This window comes from Episyrphus balteatus, chromosome 1, assembly GCF_945859705.1.
Source record: "Episyrphus balteatus chromosome 1, idEpiBalt1.1, whole genome shotgun sequence".
NCBI lineage: Eukaryota > Metazoa > Arthropoda > Insecta > Diptera > Syrphidae > Episyrphus > Episyrphus balteatus.
In genome coordinates, this window is record NC_079134.1 from 26721945 (window position 1) to 26740512 (window position 18568).

The 18568-nt window shown below is 28.0% G+C and overlaps 1 protein-coding gene across 3 annotated transcripts in view; it reads left to right on the forward strand.

Moving 5' to 3' along the window:
* The window catches only part of LOC129907574 (putative uncharacterized protein DDB_G0286901), a 183002-nt gene extending 168143 nt beyond the window's left edge, over window positions 1-14859 (forward strand). For 2 of the 3 annotated variants that reach the window (XM_055983853.1, XM_055983855.1), the window contains 5 exons: window positions 2357-3324; window positions 9493-10287; window positions 13601-13813; window positions 13884-14248; window positions 14313-14859. In XM_055983853.1, the coding sequence (XP_055839828.1) occupies window positions 2357-3324; window positions 9493-10287; window positions 13601-13813; window positions 13884-14248; window positions 14313-14351 (2380 nt within the window). In that variant the 3' untranslated portion in view covers window positions 14352-14859. The remainder of the gene's footprint in view (window positions 1-2356; window positions 3325-9492; window positions 10288-13600; window positions 13814-13883; window positions 14249-14312) is intronic. The other variant, XM_055983854.1, reaches the window with a different exon arrangement.
* The last annotated feature ends 3709 nt before the right edge of the window (window positions 14860-18568 follow it).

Consider the following 18568-nt stretch of genomic DNA (forward strand, 5'->3'; position numbering starts at 1 on the left):
TAATAAAGTAAAGAAAAACGAACAGTGTTAGAGTTCTATGTGGCTGTCATTGAGGCTGAGTAACATGATTGATTTGTCACACGTGTCACATGTCACTCGTGTAACATGTGTAAACACGTCATTAGTGTTGTAATTAAATTTCTAATTTGAATTCCGTTTCGAATCAATATTTGTCGAGGAAATATCAAATCGTAAATATCTTATAAAAATAAAAAGAAAAATGTTAACCATTTGGGAAAAAGTTGTCTGGATTTGGATGTCAAAAACCTGATACACCCTGTAAACCTTTACTGGATTTAGACATGAAAATTGGAATACCTTTTGAAAGAAGGAAAAAAAATGTTCCATATGGCTTTGCTCTTTGGCAATCCTACTGCAATTGTTTTTCAGTTATTTTGTTTTTAATGTGAGTTAAGTTAAATTAAGGGCCATAAAAAAAGAGGGAAAAACAAAAAAAAACACTAGGTTTGTAGTTTAAAAAAGTTTTGTAGTAAAATCGTTCATCCGTTGTTTTGCACGAGAGTGAAATTATTGCATTTAATGCAAATGAGGATTTTTTTTTGTTTTTTTAATATTTGGGGTAAATTCTACTCAAAACTTATTTATTATCCACAAGGTAAGGACTGTTTGCTTTTTTTTTATTACCTGTGGCAAAAAAAATCATAGAAAGTTTTGAATGTGGAGAAAAAAATAAAACAAAAAAACAATAAAAGTTTTATTTTCCTGTGAAATTTAAAATGTCAACTTTAATGTTCAATTTTTTTTTGCATTTTAATGCAAAATAAAAATAAAGACAACAAAATTCAGAGGTAGGTTATGCTAGATCACGATATGATTAACAAGCACACCACAAGCAAAGTGTTAGCTCAATTAGATGAAACGTGAGATTTGTTACGGCATAATTATATGTGTACTTCGTATAGTAGGAATAAGATTGTGTTTGTAGTCAAATTAAACAGACAATTATTCGCGAGTTGGAATGACATTTAAATTAGATAACAATACTGAATGACATTTTGGTATTATTACATAGCAAAAGGGCAATATGGCAAGTGATTTCGAGAAAACAATGCAAGACTTTCCTTTTTTCCATTTGCCTTTGACAGACTTTGAATGACTTTTGGATGTTCGATGACATCTGGCTGTTTTAACAATGACTCCTGAGTCATGACTCTTTTCGAAATTTAACGAATAAGAAAAACCTTCATCAGGCGCTGCATTTCGAAAAGCGCCATCACTGTGGACTGACGAAATAATTTTCTTAACGGTTTTTTTTTGTACTCAATTTTCAATTTTTAATTTTTGAATAAATCCTAGGAAACTGTTGTCTGAAAATAAATTGGCATTTAGTGAGTGAATCAAAATTTGAAAGAAGGTGTTACTCAAGATTTATAATTCTTTTCGAAACTCAGCGAGTTCGAAAGGATATTCGCGACAAAGAAAATTTTTTCGAACATGGAATTTTTTTTCTACATGATACGCAAAAATAGACATGGCTAATTTTCTGAGCTTCGAATCTACTCGATGAAGAAAGTTAATAAGCTTTCTCATTCGAACTTATACTATATTGAAAAAAAAGAAAAATACTTCACTGTTGTAGCACGATTATCAAAAGCCGATAAAGCAAAATTCGAACTTCAAACGTTTATGGAATGAATTTTACAACTTATACATTTCAGTTTTTATGTATGTCAAATTGCCGAAATTAAAAAAACTTTTGTTTGATCTGCTTAGGCGCAGTGAAGCTTGATTCGAACTGGTTTCGAAAATCTGTTTTCTTATACATATTTAAACTTCGAATTTATATTAAATGCATGTTTTAGTTTAACACTTAATTTTTTAAATTCGAAAATTCAGTTTCTATGTTCGAAACGCCAGCAGCAAAAGTTCGAGAAAAACATTGTTGTACCTTGACAGTGTGACAAAGAGCGTGAATCTCCCAACTGAAAAGTTTTTTCTGGCTCGAAAATGTATTCGAAAACCTTTAGAAATTTGGAAAACTAATTTTACCTTAAGAAATGCAATTCCGAAACTAGTTGAATTAAAGCACAAGGACTGAAAATAAATGCAACGAGTGCAAAAAAGAACACTTGAAATTGTTGTGATTAACATAATTCGAATTAAGAAAACCTAACGAATGTCATCCTAGTTAAACCGCAATGAAAGTAATTTCGAAACTTTTTCGAATAAAGACTGAAACTTATTTTGTATGGCCTTATAGTTGATGGAAATGAAATTTTGTACGTTATTCACAATATTTATTCAATTTTCCATCGAATTTTCGAAATCGAAATTTATATGCACTCAATACCAATATTTGAAAAACCTTAAAATGTTCCCCTTTTTATAATTTCAGACGAGGTCTAACACCACCACATCGTGTCAAATCCATATCGATGGCCACTTTCACTCCAGACGAAATTGAATTCCTTAAATCACATGGCAACGAGACATGCGCCAAAACTTGGTTAGGTTTGTGGGATCCCAAGCGAGCAGTGCACCAAGATCAGCGTGAATTGATGATAGACAAATACGAGCGTAAACGTTACTTCTTGGAGCCAGCTAGTCCGCTCAAGTCGCTGCCGAATGCAGCGAAATTGACACCATCTTCGAATAATAATAACTCCTCCTCCTCCTTGGCCACGCACAGTAACAATAATATTAATAATAATTTAAATAATAACAATACTGGTCTTAGCAGCAATGGAGGAGTAGGAAACATACAAGCTATGAACCAAAAAAATACCGCCCTGGATAATGGTTTCCAGAATATCTCCCTTACACCACCATCGTCACGATCTAATGGCAATGGCAATATTAATGGTTATGGTCCGTCGGCCATCAGTCGGCCAAATCATCAACAACAGCAGCAACCACAACAACAAAATGGTCATCATCACTATGACGCATTCTCGAACGGTTTAAATGGCTTGAGTAGTCTAACAAATGGCAATACGAAATTGAGCTTCAATGGTTCATCGTCAACTGCGAATTCGGAGACTAGCAGCTGTAATAGCAATGGATTTACACCCGAATCAGACTTTGTGGCTGATTTTAGTTCGGCGACTATATTCGATGCAACGTCAACTAATTCGGTGGGTTCATCGGGATCGGGAGGTTCTTCTTCGAATGGATATGCAAAGATTCAGTCAATTAATGCAGCGGCGCACATGATGAATGGCAATGCTGTTGGCCCACTTATGAATGGAAATGGCAAAGTGCAAAATGGTAATGGCGGTGGCGGTGGGGGATTTGCGACGCCAACAAATGGCAATTCGGAGAATTTTGCTGATTTCGATCATGCTCCGATCTTTAATGCAGCTGGTGAGTAATTTAGATGAGTAGGAGTTTGGTTTTGATTTTGCTTTAGATTTAGTTTTTTTTTTTATTATTTTTTTGTGTGGTCAGATTATTCTTTCTTCTAAATTTTATTTTGGAAAAATTAAGATGAGCAAAGATATAATTTCTACACGGGGGTTATTTATTATTCTGAGAAAAATTTGTTCCAAAAAATTGTTTTCACATTCACTTTCAAACACAAAGAGTAATTTACGTTGACTGATTGATTTAGTACCAAATTCAACTATCATTTATACGATTTGATTAAAATAAGTTCATATTTTTTATTGTCTCTTGTAAAGTGCTTCATTTTTGTTGATCTTTCCACTTCAAGAATTCACTTTTACACATTAGTTCAAATATATTTATTAAAGTGAGAGTTTTTCAGTTGGCTTATTTTATTTGTTTTTTTTTTAAACAAAAATAAAAATTTTGCTCGAAATTTACAAGTACATTTTTAAGTGGTTTTATCTTTGTGGTTAAATAATTGAATTAAGTGGCCACCTCAAAGTTATACCTAAGATAGCGATATTTCTCAAGTAGCAACTCAAATACAGTTAAAAAAAATGTTGGTTGTAAACAATTATCCTGCTCATATTAAGAACAGAGAATATGTTAACATGCTTGATGTTATTTTAAGCTTACAGTCTACTTATCTAGTCGTTAAATTCTGGTGATAATTATGTAAACAAATAAAATGCAAGACTAGATCGCACGTACTGGCTTTAGTGGTTCAAAGTATTTTTATCTTAATTATGTATTGGAAATTTAAGATTTTGTTAAGTTTCGAGGAAAAAAAATCGAAGGTTAAAAAGTTAAAATTTTCATATTTTTTTTCCAGAAAAATCTGTCTGTAAATTTTGAATAAAATTTGCTCATTCTGAAATTTTTTTACAACAATCTCGATAATTTAGGCTTGAAAATGTGATAGTTGAATTACAAATATTACAATTTTTTCGTTAAACATTTTGAATCCGAAGAGTTTTAAGACTTTCCAAACAAAAACGGTATGTTATTCGTTTGCTTTAGTTTAGCGTTTATCTTTCAATTAACCCCTCCTTTCTAAAAAAAAAATACACCGTGCTTCGGTTGAAAAGTTGGCCTAAAACATTTCTGTATTGTTTTCCGCTATTGGAGCTTAAAATGAACTTAAAATGAAAAATAAAAGCTTTTTTCATTTAAAACACTGGTAACTTTTGAATTAAAAGTCTTTCTAAATAGATAGTTGTTTCAAAAAATGTAAGAGTAACTTTCTAATCTAGTACATTTTTCTTTTGTATTTTGGAAGCAAACAAAATTTACCACTTTGATCGGAAGAATGTATTGAACTGGAAAAATGCAAGAAAAAGGTTTGAGAAATGATATTCCTAAAAATGTTGTTGAATATCGTCAACAATAAATTGACCTTGTCAATCAGTAGACCCTCAATTTTTTCAACAAAATGGTCATGACCCCGCTGTTGAAATCCATCCATGCGTTTAGGCCCTAGCTCGATGTACAGATGGACGGCATGACGAAAACAACTTTTTTGATCTTCTCCATCATCGTAACGTTGGTTTTGATTAAAACCTCTAGTTTTTTTTCTACACGAAACCAATTCTTGCCCTATAGAGCAAGTAAAAAATTTTCTCAATTTGTATTAAAAATTGATTAAAAAATTTGCCTTCTTTCATTTTCCTGTTCGATTTCAGTTTTCTGTTCTTCTGTAAGGCATATATTGAACGAATTAAAAAAATTAAGCTTTACATTCTAAGATATGTACAACTGCTTTTTTTTCATTAATGTCATCTGTATATTTAAAACTAAAATATTAAATTAATAGCATTCCAAATATATATAAACAATTTGCGAAACATAACAGTGTTTCCACGAGATTCCGTTCCGAAGTTCGATCAGTAAAAACCTAGCACACAACATTTAAAATAAATTAATATAGTATTAATACGACAAAAATAGTTGAAAAAACGTTGTGAATTGGAAAGAAGTTCCTTTTTTTATAATGAATTTTATTATCATTAAAAATGTTTATCGACCACTTTTTTCTTCTTCAGAATTACAAAAAAACAAGATTGGATTTTAATCGTTTTTTTTTTTTTTTGAAAAGTACATATTTGCTTAATTTTTAATAACTCTCTTAAAAACATGAATTTTATCTGGAGATTTTTCTTAAATTGATCACGCAAGAAGGAACTGTAAATTTCAAAGTTCAAAGTACCCTTACTCGGCCAATAGATTCAGAGAAAAGAAACTACTTATGCATGGAAAAGTTTTATACCAGTATTTTTGATTTTTATTTATTTTCAATTCGAAAAATCAAAACCTCCAAAATTTGAGGTTCGACTAAAAAACGGGTTTTTAGACCTTCATTAATTTCATTTCAAAGAGTCTACCTTTGTCAAATTTTCACCAATTTTAGACATTTTGAATATTTTGGAAAAGAGACATGTACTTAACAATGTAGGTACCTATTAAACGTGTGGTTTGGTTAAGCCAAGACTTTATAATCTTTCTAAACAATTTCTAAAATTCCATTTTTGTATTGAATCATATTCAACATCAATAAATATATGGTGCGTTAGTTCTCGTAAATGGCAAATGGAAGTTTTATGCAGAAAAGTCCAAATTTTGTACTAAAAAAATCAATTTTTTATTTTTACTAAATTGTTGAAAATTATGGGTTTAGGATTTGAAATATTTCTAATGTAGTATAGCTTTTAAACCAAGATTATATTTTTCCATTTTTTTGGGTAAGTTATAGAAATGTAAAAAAAGTGCACTGAGGCGTATGTGTAACCTTTTTGCACTTGAAATTTCTTTCAATAACAATTTTTCCTTCAATTACTATTTTAGAAAAAGTCAAAAATGAAAAAAATTTAGAAATAAAGAGTTTCAACATAAATTAAGAATTTTAGGCTCAATTTAGTCTCCCTCTTCATAGACAAAGTTAAGTATGACAGTCGTTTTCTTGGAAAAAAATTTAACCTAAGCTAACATTTCAAAAATGTGCATAATATTCATTATTTTATTCCATTTTGCTTGAAATGTTTCTATTGAAATTTATCAACTTTCCCCTTAAAAGAATGGATTATATTGTTTTAAAAGCTATTCGAACATATCCAATATCAAGACATAATTTCGTCCAGCTGTTGAAAAACTTTTCAAAAATTCACATAAACCTGTATAATCAAAAGCATTCATATTCCAAAGAGTTATCATTCGAATCGATATTTTCAACTGAACTGAAATGGTATGTGGTTACCGTATAAATCTTTTAATGTTAATAAAACGGTCAGTTATCGATTAAACTTTATCGAACTGGCATCAATTTATGAATGGATAAAAGTTTTCTTCGGGTTACCTCCTGATCTATTTGAGTTAGCTTTCATTTATCCTAACAAAAAAAAAAAAAAAATAAACTCTAACCCAATAAATGATTTCAAATGGAAAACTAAAGTACTTTTCAAACAAAACTACAATAAGAAGAGAAGATAAAGTTTTTAAAGAATTCAAAAGTTTCTTTTTTTTTTTGTTTAACAACTAAAAAATCATAATGTTGACAAGTAAAGAGTCGAGCTAAAGTACATTGTGTGTCTTTTAGCAACACCACCATCAACCGACAAAGTTCCATTTGCAAGAAAAAAAAATTAAAATAGAAGAAAAACTTCAATTCAAGAAAAAAAAACCTTTTAGATTTGATGGGAAAAACTTTTCTCCTTTTCTCACTGAGAGATAAAGAAAGAGCATGTGTTTTTAACAGATAAAGACAGATAAAGAGAGATTAAAAAGTGGAATATTCTTTTTTTTTATTATAAGTTGCATGTTGTTTTCAAATAAAAACAAACAAATAAAAAAAAATCCAAAATCCAAAAGTTCTTTTCACAACAAAAGAATTATCTTGGTTTTTAATTCCAATTCATTAATTTTTATTTTAACACATTCATTAAATAAAAATAAAAATTCAAAGTTATGGAAAAAAAAAGAAATGTCATTCTATTCAGACTGGTGCGGTATTGCAAATTATCATTTCATTTTTCCGTAATATTTTATTCAAAAACTTTCAATTCGTATGTTTGGGGGAGTTTGTTTTTTTTTTTTTTTTTGTGAAAGATTTTCCTTGTCGATTTAATGAAAATCAAATGCAAATCAAGTTTGGTTTTTTATGTTCAGTTTTTTTTTTTAATTCAAAAATGAACAATGAAAATCTGTTGGCATGCTAGAAAAGACAAAGTGACATTAAATTTTGCATACCTTAAAAAAATATATTTAAATCGTTTAAACAAAAAAAAAACTCACAAAAACCTATTTTTAAAAAATTGTTAATTAAAAATAGCAAAAAAAATTACTCGGACGAAGACCTATCACGTTTATAAAGCTTGTCCCACTGTCTACGAAATGGTTATTTAAAAATTTATCAACATCCCCAAAACTTGGATGCAGGCACAAAAAACCGTTTTTCCGATCATTAGGCATTGCAAAAATTCTAGGGTCGTCAATTTTGAACCGATTTTAGTTGTCTTGTACCTTTTTTTTATCTGTCAATTCTCAGCTTTTTCTCTTTTTCTCGTAAATGACTCAAGACTCAACCGATTTTCAAGAAATTATATATATAGAAGCCGTAATATAAGATTAAAAATTTTCGAAAAACCCATTTTATGGTTGTGTTTTTTTTTTTTTTTTTTTGAAAAATTTGTCAAAATTTTAGAAATGGGAAAATACAGAACTAAATGAGTTTATTGACCTTCCAAATGAAAAAGAGTGTTCTTTGAAGAAGAATGAAAAGTTAAATTTATTAACTTAAGTTTAATTTCGGAGCAAGGGAAGCATATTTTATTGACTGAATCTTAAAAATCTGCATCTTAAAATCAAGAGTTGATTTTAAAAGTACTTTGAAATCATTTCTAACTTTTCATTTCTCTCGAAAAAAAAACACCCTTTCATTTCAGATATTTGTATAAACTCTTTTATGTCGTGGTTATCATATTAACTGCAAAATTTTTACTGAAATTCACAAGTTTTAGAGAGAAAGCGACTGCCATACAGTTATTAAGGGCATTTCTAACTGTTTTGAAAAAATCTATGACGTCACGTTTTTGAGATATAACAAGTTCAAATTGAATTTTTATCTTCGAAACGTGACGTCATAGATTTTATTCGACTTCATATTTGAATTAAGAATATTAAAATCTTTTAGAAAAATATATTTTGGTTTACCGAAAAAATAAATTCTCATCAGTTTTATTTTCTATATCATGTTTTTTAATATTTACTTTAAAACATAGTTGGCAACCTTATAATTCCAAAATATTCAACATTTTTATGAAAAATAAATAGGAGAGATGTCAAAATTGTGTAATAAGATAGCGTAATAAGAGGTCTAAAAAGGGTTTTTTTATTACTAATAAGACACTTTTTGGACTTTTTTTCAAAATTTTTGATATTTTTTTTACCTAAATCTAAGATCTAAAATGTTTTTGACATGAACTAAGCCAAATTTCCAGCTTATGTCTTAAAAAAATAAAATCTATTTTATTCTAGCCGCCATTTTGAATAAAAAAAGTTGTCAGTTTTTTCGCATTTTTGATACTATTTTCATCAAGAAATGGCCGTGCAAATAAATTTTGACGCCAAAAAGCACCAAAGGCACCACCAACGTGCGGTGGCGGTGAGTGGGCGGAATTCCATTTTTCTCGATTTATATCAATTCCTTTAGAATTTAGATGATAGCCAAAAGTATTCAGAGCCAAAAGTATTCAGCTTGAAATTTTGAACATTTTATAGAATTCGACGCTATGCATTTAATGCTAATACTGATCTGTTCAAAAATTGCAGCAGGCTATTCTCATTGCATAATAATACTGTCGTTCGGTTTAATCTAACGATTGGTTTACATACTCAATTTATTCATCTTAGCTTAAACAGTCTCCTTTTATTTTTGATTCGAAAGACAGGTCTTGAAACCACCATAGAAATTGAACTTTGGCTACGAGGCAAGAATTTTCTTATACAATGAATATCCGTTTAAAATTCTTCATACCTGCGTTATAAGTCAATTTTTTGTTTTAGTTTGGTTTTTGTTTTTTGTAGTGCTTTTTTATCTCGTTCTAATTTTCTTTCAACTTCTCAAAATTCTGATTGTTTTCAATAATATTTCAGAATTCAATAGTAAAACAACAACTAATATTGCCAACAACCTACAACAACAACAACTTAAAACCAACAACAACCGCAACAACAATAATTATCTTTTTTTCGCACCAACACCTAATCAACAACAACAATTACTTCAGCAACAACAACAACAACAAAAACAAACAAATTTCTATTCAAATACAATGTTCGAAATAAGTAACGACTTCAATTCAATATCACTCTTTAGTGGCAATAGTTCCCAAGATAATGACGACCTCACTAGAAATAGTAGTTTAGGTAAAAATATTTTCAACAAATGTTCCAACAACACTAGTTCCATGGCCTATAATCCCTATAATACCAACAACAATAATGGAAATGCACCAAACAGCAGTCTCAGCAGTACCAGTTACACCTGTAATAACCCTTATAATGGCCAACAACAAAAATTCACCCCCCTGGCAATGGCAGCCCATGCAACGGCCATGGCTGTCCTTGGTCACAATAGCAGCAGTCTCAATAGCATCAACAGTCCTTTCGGTATTCAATCGAGTGAATGGGGAGAACCAGATACGTGGCAACAGCAGCAACATCAGGACTCGTCGATAACAGCATCTCAACAACAGCAGCAGCAGCAATGGCCAGGATTGTCAAGTGTCTCGAATAACAACGTTAACAATAACAATGCGACGATGTCGTCGTACAATCATCCCCTGGCGATAAGTGTTGTCGGTGGTGGTGGTGGTGGTGGTGTTGGTAGTGCCTCAATTGAGGCTGATTCCGATCCAAGCCATCAACGTTCGAATCGAAATAGTTGGAGTAAGTTTTTGTTGTCTCTCTGATGATGGTTTTTTTTGCTTGCTTGCCTGCCTGCCTTCCTTTCGTATATTTTTAGACCTACCTCTGGTGTTTTTCTACCCAAAATGATTCCTGAATTCTTTTGTTGTTTTTGTATTGAGTTTTGTGTTTGCATTTAATTTGCAAGTTTTTTTGCTGCATTTTGTGCGGGCATTTTAATTTGATTTCATTCCTATTTTGATGTTACGATAGTATTTGCCTGCCTTCATCTTTTGTGTTATGGAAATTTCTTTCACACAAAAGATTTGGCATTTTTTGTGTTTTGAGTTGCTTACTTTTGAAGTTATGTTAAAGTAATTTTGCATTTATTTTGTTTTTTTTTTTAATTTATTTTTTTTTTTGTTTTAAGCTTTTTTTGATGTTTTGTTTTAAAAGTCAATCGTTTTATGTTAAATGAATGAATATTGCTATAATTTTTTTTGAGTTTTAACTTTTTGAATGACAAACTTACAAGTTAATATTGAATAGCTTCGTTAAAATGTGAGAAGAAACGCTTCAGTTCTAATATTTCCAAAGTATTTTTGAAAACGTCATAATCATCCAAATCAACTTTCAAAAATCTTCCAAGAAAACTGAAGCATTCATTTGTCAATATTTGCATTAATATTTTTGGCAACCTAAGTTACATGAAGTCTTGCAAACTAAGGAATAGTTGTGAGACATAAAACACTAAGATTTTACTTTTAATCAGCTTGTCAAAAAATGTATTTAGGTCACCTCATTCGAACTTCAGCAATAAAATTCATCATCAAAAAATCTCTAAAAATTTCCAATCTGAAAAAAAAAACGTTAAAGTTTAGTATCAGAATGGATTTAGAATTCTTAATCTCGAAATAAGAAAAAACAGAAAAGTCTCAAAGAACAAAATTAATGTTCAAATTATTTAACTAATGCAGACATTTAAAAAAAAATATTTTTATGAAACCAACCAAAACCAACCGGGCTACTTTTAAAATTATCTTCTTAATGATAATATATAAAATTATACTTTGCGGTGTTTTTCAGAAAACATTATAGTTTAAGAATGAGGTCAAAATTATTTAAGAAACTCCTCCATTTTTTTAAGCAAATTCAAAAATAGTAAGTTTTGACTTTTTATACTTAAAAAAAAATATTTTTTTTTTTCAAAATAAAAATCTAAGAAAAAACCTAAATGTAATTTTGAAGAGAAATAGTCTACAATTTTGTTACAAACCACTTTTCGACACGGTAACATGCAAAAAAGCGTTATTTTTGACTTCTTACAATTAAAAAAAAAAGTATTTTCCAAGCAACTGCTTCTAGACTAAGATACATATATTGATAAATCGTTTTGTAACAATAAGTGAATAGGTTTTATTGTTTATTGTTTAATAGATATTTTTAACTTTTAACCTTAAAAAAACTTTTTTTTATTATTGAGATTTTTTGGGTCTTTTGGCAAGTCATTCTGATTATGAATCTGTACTAATTTAAGCTCTATGCAAATTTTGTCCAAGATATTCTCTATTTGGACTTAACACTACCTCTCAAAATTTAGTTAAGTTAACTGAATCCATACATGCAACGTTCTTTAATTCACATCCGGCCAAAAAACTAAATGACGTTGATTATTACATCATACAAAAATGTCCACAGTTTATTCAAATTAAGAATCTTACGGTCAATTTCTTGACAAAGTTTTAGCCCTTGAAACTCGGTTATAGGAAAAATTAGAATTCAATTTGTTTCTAATACGCCTTAACACTCGAATTTAGAACTTTGTTTGAGTTAAAACTTTGTTATTTTTAGACCCTCAATATATGGGGTTTGGCTTGTTAGAACTCGGTTTAACTATGATCTCATATCTTCATCCAATAAAAAATCTTATGTTTTGTATTTTATGTGTGTTTTTGTAAAAAAAAAAAAAAACTAAAAAAATAGCTAGAACTTGGTTTTCAGAAAACGAGGACTAAATTTCTTAAAACTCTTAGTTTTAGATCGAACTCTAAGGATGTGAAGGAATCCCCGGGTTCTAAATATTTTTTAAATTGAGATCTAAGGAAAAACCGAGAACTAAAAATAACAATTTCAAAATGATTTTAGAACTTTATCAAGAAGTTAGTCATTAGTTTATCAAAATGAAAAATGTTCGTTTATTACGGAAACGTGAAGGAATTCATCTATACACTTGACCAAAGTTCCTTCTTCTTAACCGCGATGCTCTACACATTAAATTGTCCATTTTATTCTCTTAATGGCTTCATAACACTAATATTGAACATATTTACGTGATATAATTTTTATAATTTTGCTTCCCCTTATGCTGAAGTACTTACCTTAAGTCACAGGTGTACGTTGAGCTGCGGAGGCCCCAAGGCAAAACAAGTGTTGTCTCTAAATCAAGTGAGATAGACAAAAGGCTTCTTGGAGGTCTAGTTTCTGAGATTTTTCCAGTCGACATCTTTTGACCAAAGTCCCGAATTTGGTTTTTAATTAAAGATATAAGTTCATAATCAACAGGTCTATGAATTCAGGTAAAAAAATTACAATTCTATTTTTTTAGGTTTTTCGAAAAAATCCAAAAAAAAATAAATTTTCAAAAATTTACTCCAAAGCCAAAGAGTGAGGCATCAAAAGAAAGGTCTCTTTAATATCTGTTCACAATTGAAAACCAAAATTTTCTTGGAGGTCTGGTTCTTCAGATATTTCCAACCAAACATTTATTTTTTCTGTATCTTTCTATATCTATCTCTTGACCAAAATCTCGAAATAAGTTTTGAATTAAAATATAACGTCATAATTATACGACTTTGCCTTTAGTAATGAGTTATAAATGGCTAATTCGCCACAAAAATTGAAACCCTTTTCAGTAAAATTAAGAAAGCTTTTGTTGCCTAATGTGTTCAGTGTACACTACAGGTTTTATAATAATAATAATAAAGAATGCCCATTTTAGGTACAAACTAGCATAATTAGGAGTTGTATCTCACAACAGAAAAAAACTCCTTCCGTTCCTCGTTCATTGGTACGGAAAACGTTGGATCACTGCGGTGTATACGTGTTATTTTTGTACTAAATATTTTTTTATTTTTTCTTTTTTTGAAGTTTGAACTAAAATATTTAATAGTTTTTTTTATTTTTGAGAAATAATGTTGTTTTGATAAATTTTACTTTTTTGTTTCTAGCACAAATGCAATAAGATATAATTTTTGCATTTTTTTATAAAGAGTATTTTTGGCTATTTAAATACTTTAATGCTTCTTAGAAAAATTTTATTTTAAAAAAGTGTGTAATGTTTTCATTTTTGTTCAAGGTCTTCCAATATCAAATTCAACAACAAGTAATTCCCTCTCCTCATCGAGTGCCACATTCAATTCAAGTTCATCATTAGCTGCATCTCCACCAGCGGATAGATATGCAGCCTTAAAGGATCTCGATGAACAACTGCGTGAGAGTAAAGCAGTAGCAGCTGCTGCAGCAGCAGCTGTAGCTACATCTGTTGTTGATTCTTTTGGAGGTACACAAAGTAAGAAGTTTTTTTTAAGTCTTTTTATAAATAGTATTTAATTTATCCTTTTTTGTGTGTGTTATTATAGACAACCCCAATGCCAATCCTTTCAAGACTGTTGTCAATTCACATCAAACACCACAAATTGCCAATCCCTTTCAAGCAAATCCATCACAACAAAATCAAGGAACGACGAATCTTTTCGGTGGTCTGCCACCACAAAATCAACAACAACAACAACATAATGGTCTTACAAATGGTTTTATTGGTGGAATTCCAGTTCAACAACAACAACAACAACAGGCTTTCTATAATTATGCAAATGGATTTGGAGTTGTACCACAAACAACAAATCTCTATTCAGCTGGTCCGAATGGTTGTGGTTTTGGTTTTGGAACTATGCAACAACCAATTTCAAATGGTGGTGGAGCAGCTTTTAATAATCCTTTTGCTGTAAGTAAATAAGTTACATTAAATAAAAAACTGTTTAAAAAAATATCCCCTTTTTTTATTTTAGGCAACTGGAACTCTTAATTCGAACAATCCATTTTTATGAAATACTATTCAAGGCAAATCATCACAAATATAAATACACTTAGTTTTTAACATTTTACTAAAATTGTAAAATGATTAATTATAAAAAAAAATTGACTAAAAATAATGAAAATGAAAATATAATAAGAATAACAATAAACTTAAACAAAAAAAAATGAAGAAAAACAGCTGCTGAATAGTGATTATAGGCTTGGTCCGAATAAACAGAACTTTTATTATCCAAAAAAAGGAAAAAAAAAAAAAAACAAACAAAAGCGTTTCGAACATAAAAATATTTACTTTTTCTGGCCTTCAGCTTAGAGTTATTTCGAAATAATTATATTGTTTTCGGTTTCAGAAAATATGTATGTACCATAACAATTTTTATTTTTTAATAAAAGAAATCGAAAAAACATAAACAAAAAACATTGTAAATCTAAAAAAACGTAAAACACAAAATCGTTTCAAATTGAAACATTCAATTAGATATTTAAAAAAAAAAATAATATCACCGTTTGCGACATTGAATAGAGGTTTTTTTAAAAGTTTTGTTATTTTACACTTTTTATATTAATCCCGACTTCTCTATACATATTTTGTTAAACATTAATATTAAATTTGTTACAATTTCTTTTTTTTTTTAATTAAATTCTAAAACCAAACATATTTTTTTTTCTAATTTAAAAACTTTAAACCTCTATTCATAAAAGCAACTCTTTTTTTAAATATAAATGACTCGTATTCGAATTAAAAAAAAAATTAATTACAACGTAAATTTAATAACATTCGTTCTTAACTAAAAAAAAAATAAAAACAAATAACAAAATTAAACGAAAACATAAAAAATTTCTCTGTAATTTTGTTTTGTATATTGTGATAGAGTAAATTAATTGTATTAAAAATTTTTATCTTGTTTCATGATTATATAATAAATAAATATAGCTTTTAAAACAAAATATAAAAAAAATAATATTTACAGAAAAATTAAATTAAATCGCAAAAAATAGAAATAAATTTTATATTACATTTAACAAAAAAAAAAACATAACAAAAATTGTATCAATATAATGAAAAAACAACAAAAAAAAGAAAAAAATTTGTAGGTTTACATTTTTTCATATAAAAAAAAAACAATATTTAGATATACATACATATTAAAAAAAATTATATATATATAAATATGATAAAATTATAAATATAAATTGTTATTAAATAAAAAACACACACACAGATTGTAGAAAAAATATTATTATGAGCGCATGATCGTTGATTGTTAAAAATGTCTAAATTATCTAAATATTATATTGATAAATACAATTTTATTATAAAAACAAAAAATCTTAACAAAAATAATAAAAAGATAAAGCAAAGGTATAATAGAATAGATAAAATTATATGTATTTTTAAATCGATCAAAAACCTAGCCCAATGAATTTTTTTAATTTTTAACTAAGCAAATAACCAGTCAATACGTCCTTTCTTACTTTCTTTGGCACTTCAAAAGCAGGATACAACTGCATTATTAAGATAATTTTTTTTAGCTAAGATAAGAAACTCAGAAAATATAGTTAGGTAAATTTAATTAGAAAATGTACATCAGTTTTTCAATTGATATTGAAGTCATTTGATTGAAATCTTGTTTTGTAGCGCTGCTTTTTTCTATTTGTCCGCCTTAAAAGATCGCCAACTCATGTATAAAGTTTTAATGACATTTTATTATTCACCCTTAAGGACAAGGTTTCACTTAAGAGTATTTCCAATAACTTTCTTTGAAGTCAATATATTTTTTTTTTTTCTTAAATAAATTTCCTTGGAGTATAACCTCAAAACTTTCTTGTAAATTACACAAGCCTATAAAATCTTGGTGCCGAGACTAAACTATACTTTTTTCCAAAGGTTTTCGGTGTGCTTAACTTGAATCCGAAGTCAGAATTCTACTACGTACCGTAAACATAAAAAATCGTTCCTGTCGTTTGAAGGAGTTACCAGACATGAGATTTTTTGTAATGTTTTTTTTTTCTATTTACTAGTTTTCTTTTCCAAAATCTTTCGGAGAGTAAACTTTTTTGTTGGATTGGGGCCGGTGATAAACGAACTTTGTAGACGTACATTCGTTAATCGCAACATAACCAATTTATGTAATTAAAGTAAATGGTTAGAGATCACGAAGTCCTCTTGCTGAAATAAATTTGTTGGAATCAAGCGCTTGTTAAAAGACTTTTCGTCCACACATTTCTAGTTCCTTCTTGGTTCCTAAACACATCCTATTTCTTATGGTCAGTTTGGAACCTATGCGAATTTATACATACTAATTTAAGTTTGGTACTCCTAAATATATTCATCTCAAACATAGCTCGCTACCGTATTTGAACTTGTTCTGAAAACGTTATTATAGATTTCTTTTTCATATCAATAATTAATAGCTATTTCTAAAGTATTCAGATTTGATATACATTTTGTTGTTATATAATGGATAAAAAATTATCTAGGAGTGTTTCTCTTGCTGCAAACATTGTAATGAAAAGTTTCCCAAGGAATTTATATATGAAGAAAAGAATTACCCTACCTTGCTGTAAAAAAATAAGTCGGTTTGGTACTCCAAATTTTTTACAATAATTGTAAATTTCTATTTGTTTTGCTACAATAAAGTTTCCCCAATTTTTTTTTTTAATAAAGAAAAACATAAGTAAAATACTGTGATGTCAAGAATTGTAACAATGTTAATTTTTTTATCCTAAACAAAATCCTGCGTTACCTGCTTCAAATAAACTGTTTCTATATTATATAACTGAGTTCAAATGTGAATGTTTGAAAAAAAAAAAGAAATGCCTACAATTCTTTTGATTTTGTTAAATAAAAAATTTAAATTTATGCTTGTGGCCTTATTACATAAACTTTTAAAACAAAACAAAAATATATATAAAAAAAACAAAAGACTTAACAAAGATTTATATAAAATATTAAGAATGTTTCATTCAATTATGTTTTCAAAAAAAAAAAGTCGATAAAAAATAGGTTTATGAATATATAATATATATTTATTTTGCTGCGATTAGTAAATATATTTTATGATTCAACAGAAAAAAAAATAATATTATTATATTTTTATATACGCATATAAAATAATTGTTATATCGGGCAAAGAAATCATACTTAGATACATACAATAGATAAATATCTATAAAGTAAAACATCAAAAAAATAAGTTTATTAATTATTTGATTTTGAGTTTTATATACATAAATAAATTTAAGTTTCACTGTACATAACTATTTAATCCAAAAGTTAATAATTTTATGTGTCAATGAACAAAGATTAAAGGGAAATAAAAATAATTTTAATTTTATTTTTTTTTATCATGAAAACAAAACAAAAAAATATACTAAATTTTATATTCTTTTATTATATTTATTCAATTTATTTTATTGTTTATATGAAGAAATCCTAACACATATAATTTTAGTTATTTTTTTTTATTTTATAATCTCATCTAAAAAAAAAGGACAACTAATGTTTAAATTTTTACTAACACAAGAAATTAAGGTACATTTTTCTAGCTCCTTTTTATACATAGAGAGTTTAAATTAAATATTTACTAAATTTTGTTAGTTAATTTTTTTATTCCCCCAAAAAAATATGAAGAAGGAAATAAAAATCACACAAAATGATGATGTATAAATTTAATCCACATTCAATACTAACTCGAAATGGATGTTTATATTAAAAAACAAAAAAAAAAAAACCTACATATTTTCTCGTAATTATAAAAAGGATATTGAAATAAATGACAAGAAAACAATTTTTTTATATTAGATAATCGTTGTGTTATTGCAAAGCTGGAAAGAAATTTATAAAAAGATGTAATGATAAACAAAAAAAAATATTCATTATTAAAAGTTTTAATAATAAAACTAATTATTTATAAAATAAGAGGAGATAACAACTGTTATAAATATAAATATTATATATAAAATAATAATTATTAATATTGTGAGTAAAAATCAAAAAAAGATAAAACAAATTACACATACATACATAAATATATATATATTATAGTTAATAATACAAAAACAATTAATTGAGTTATAATTATGTATGATAAAATATATTGTTCGAATGATAACTTCGTTTATTTAAAAATATATTTAAAAAATAAGAAGTATTAATACAAAGAGTTTGTTTTATTTCATTTTTGGAACTAAAAGGTTGAAAGAAATTATCAAACAAAAATTGTGCTTC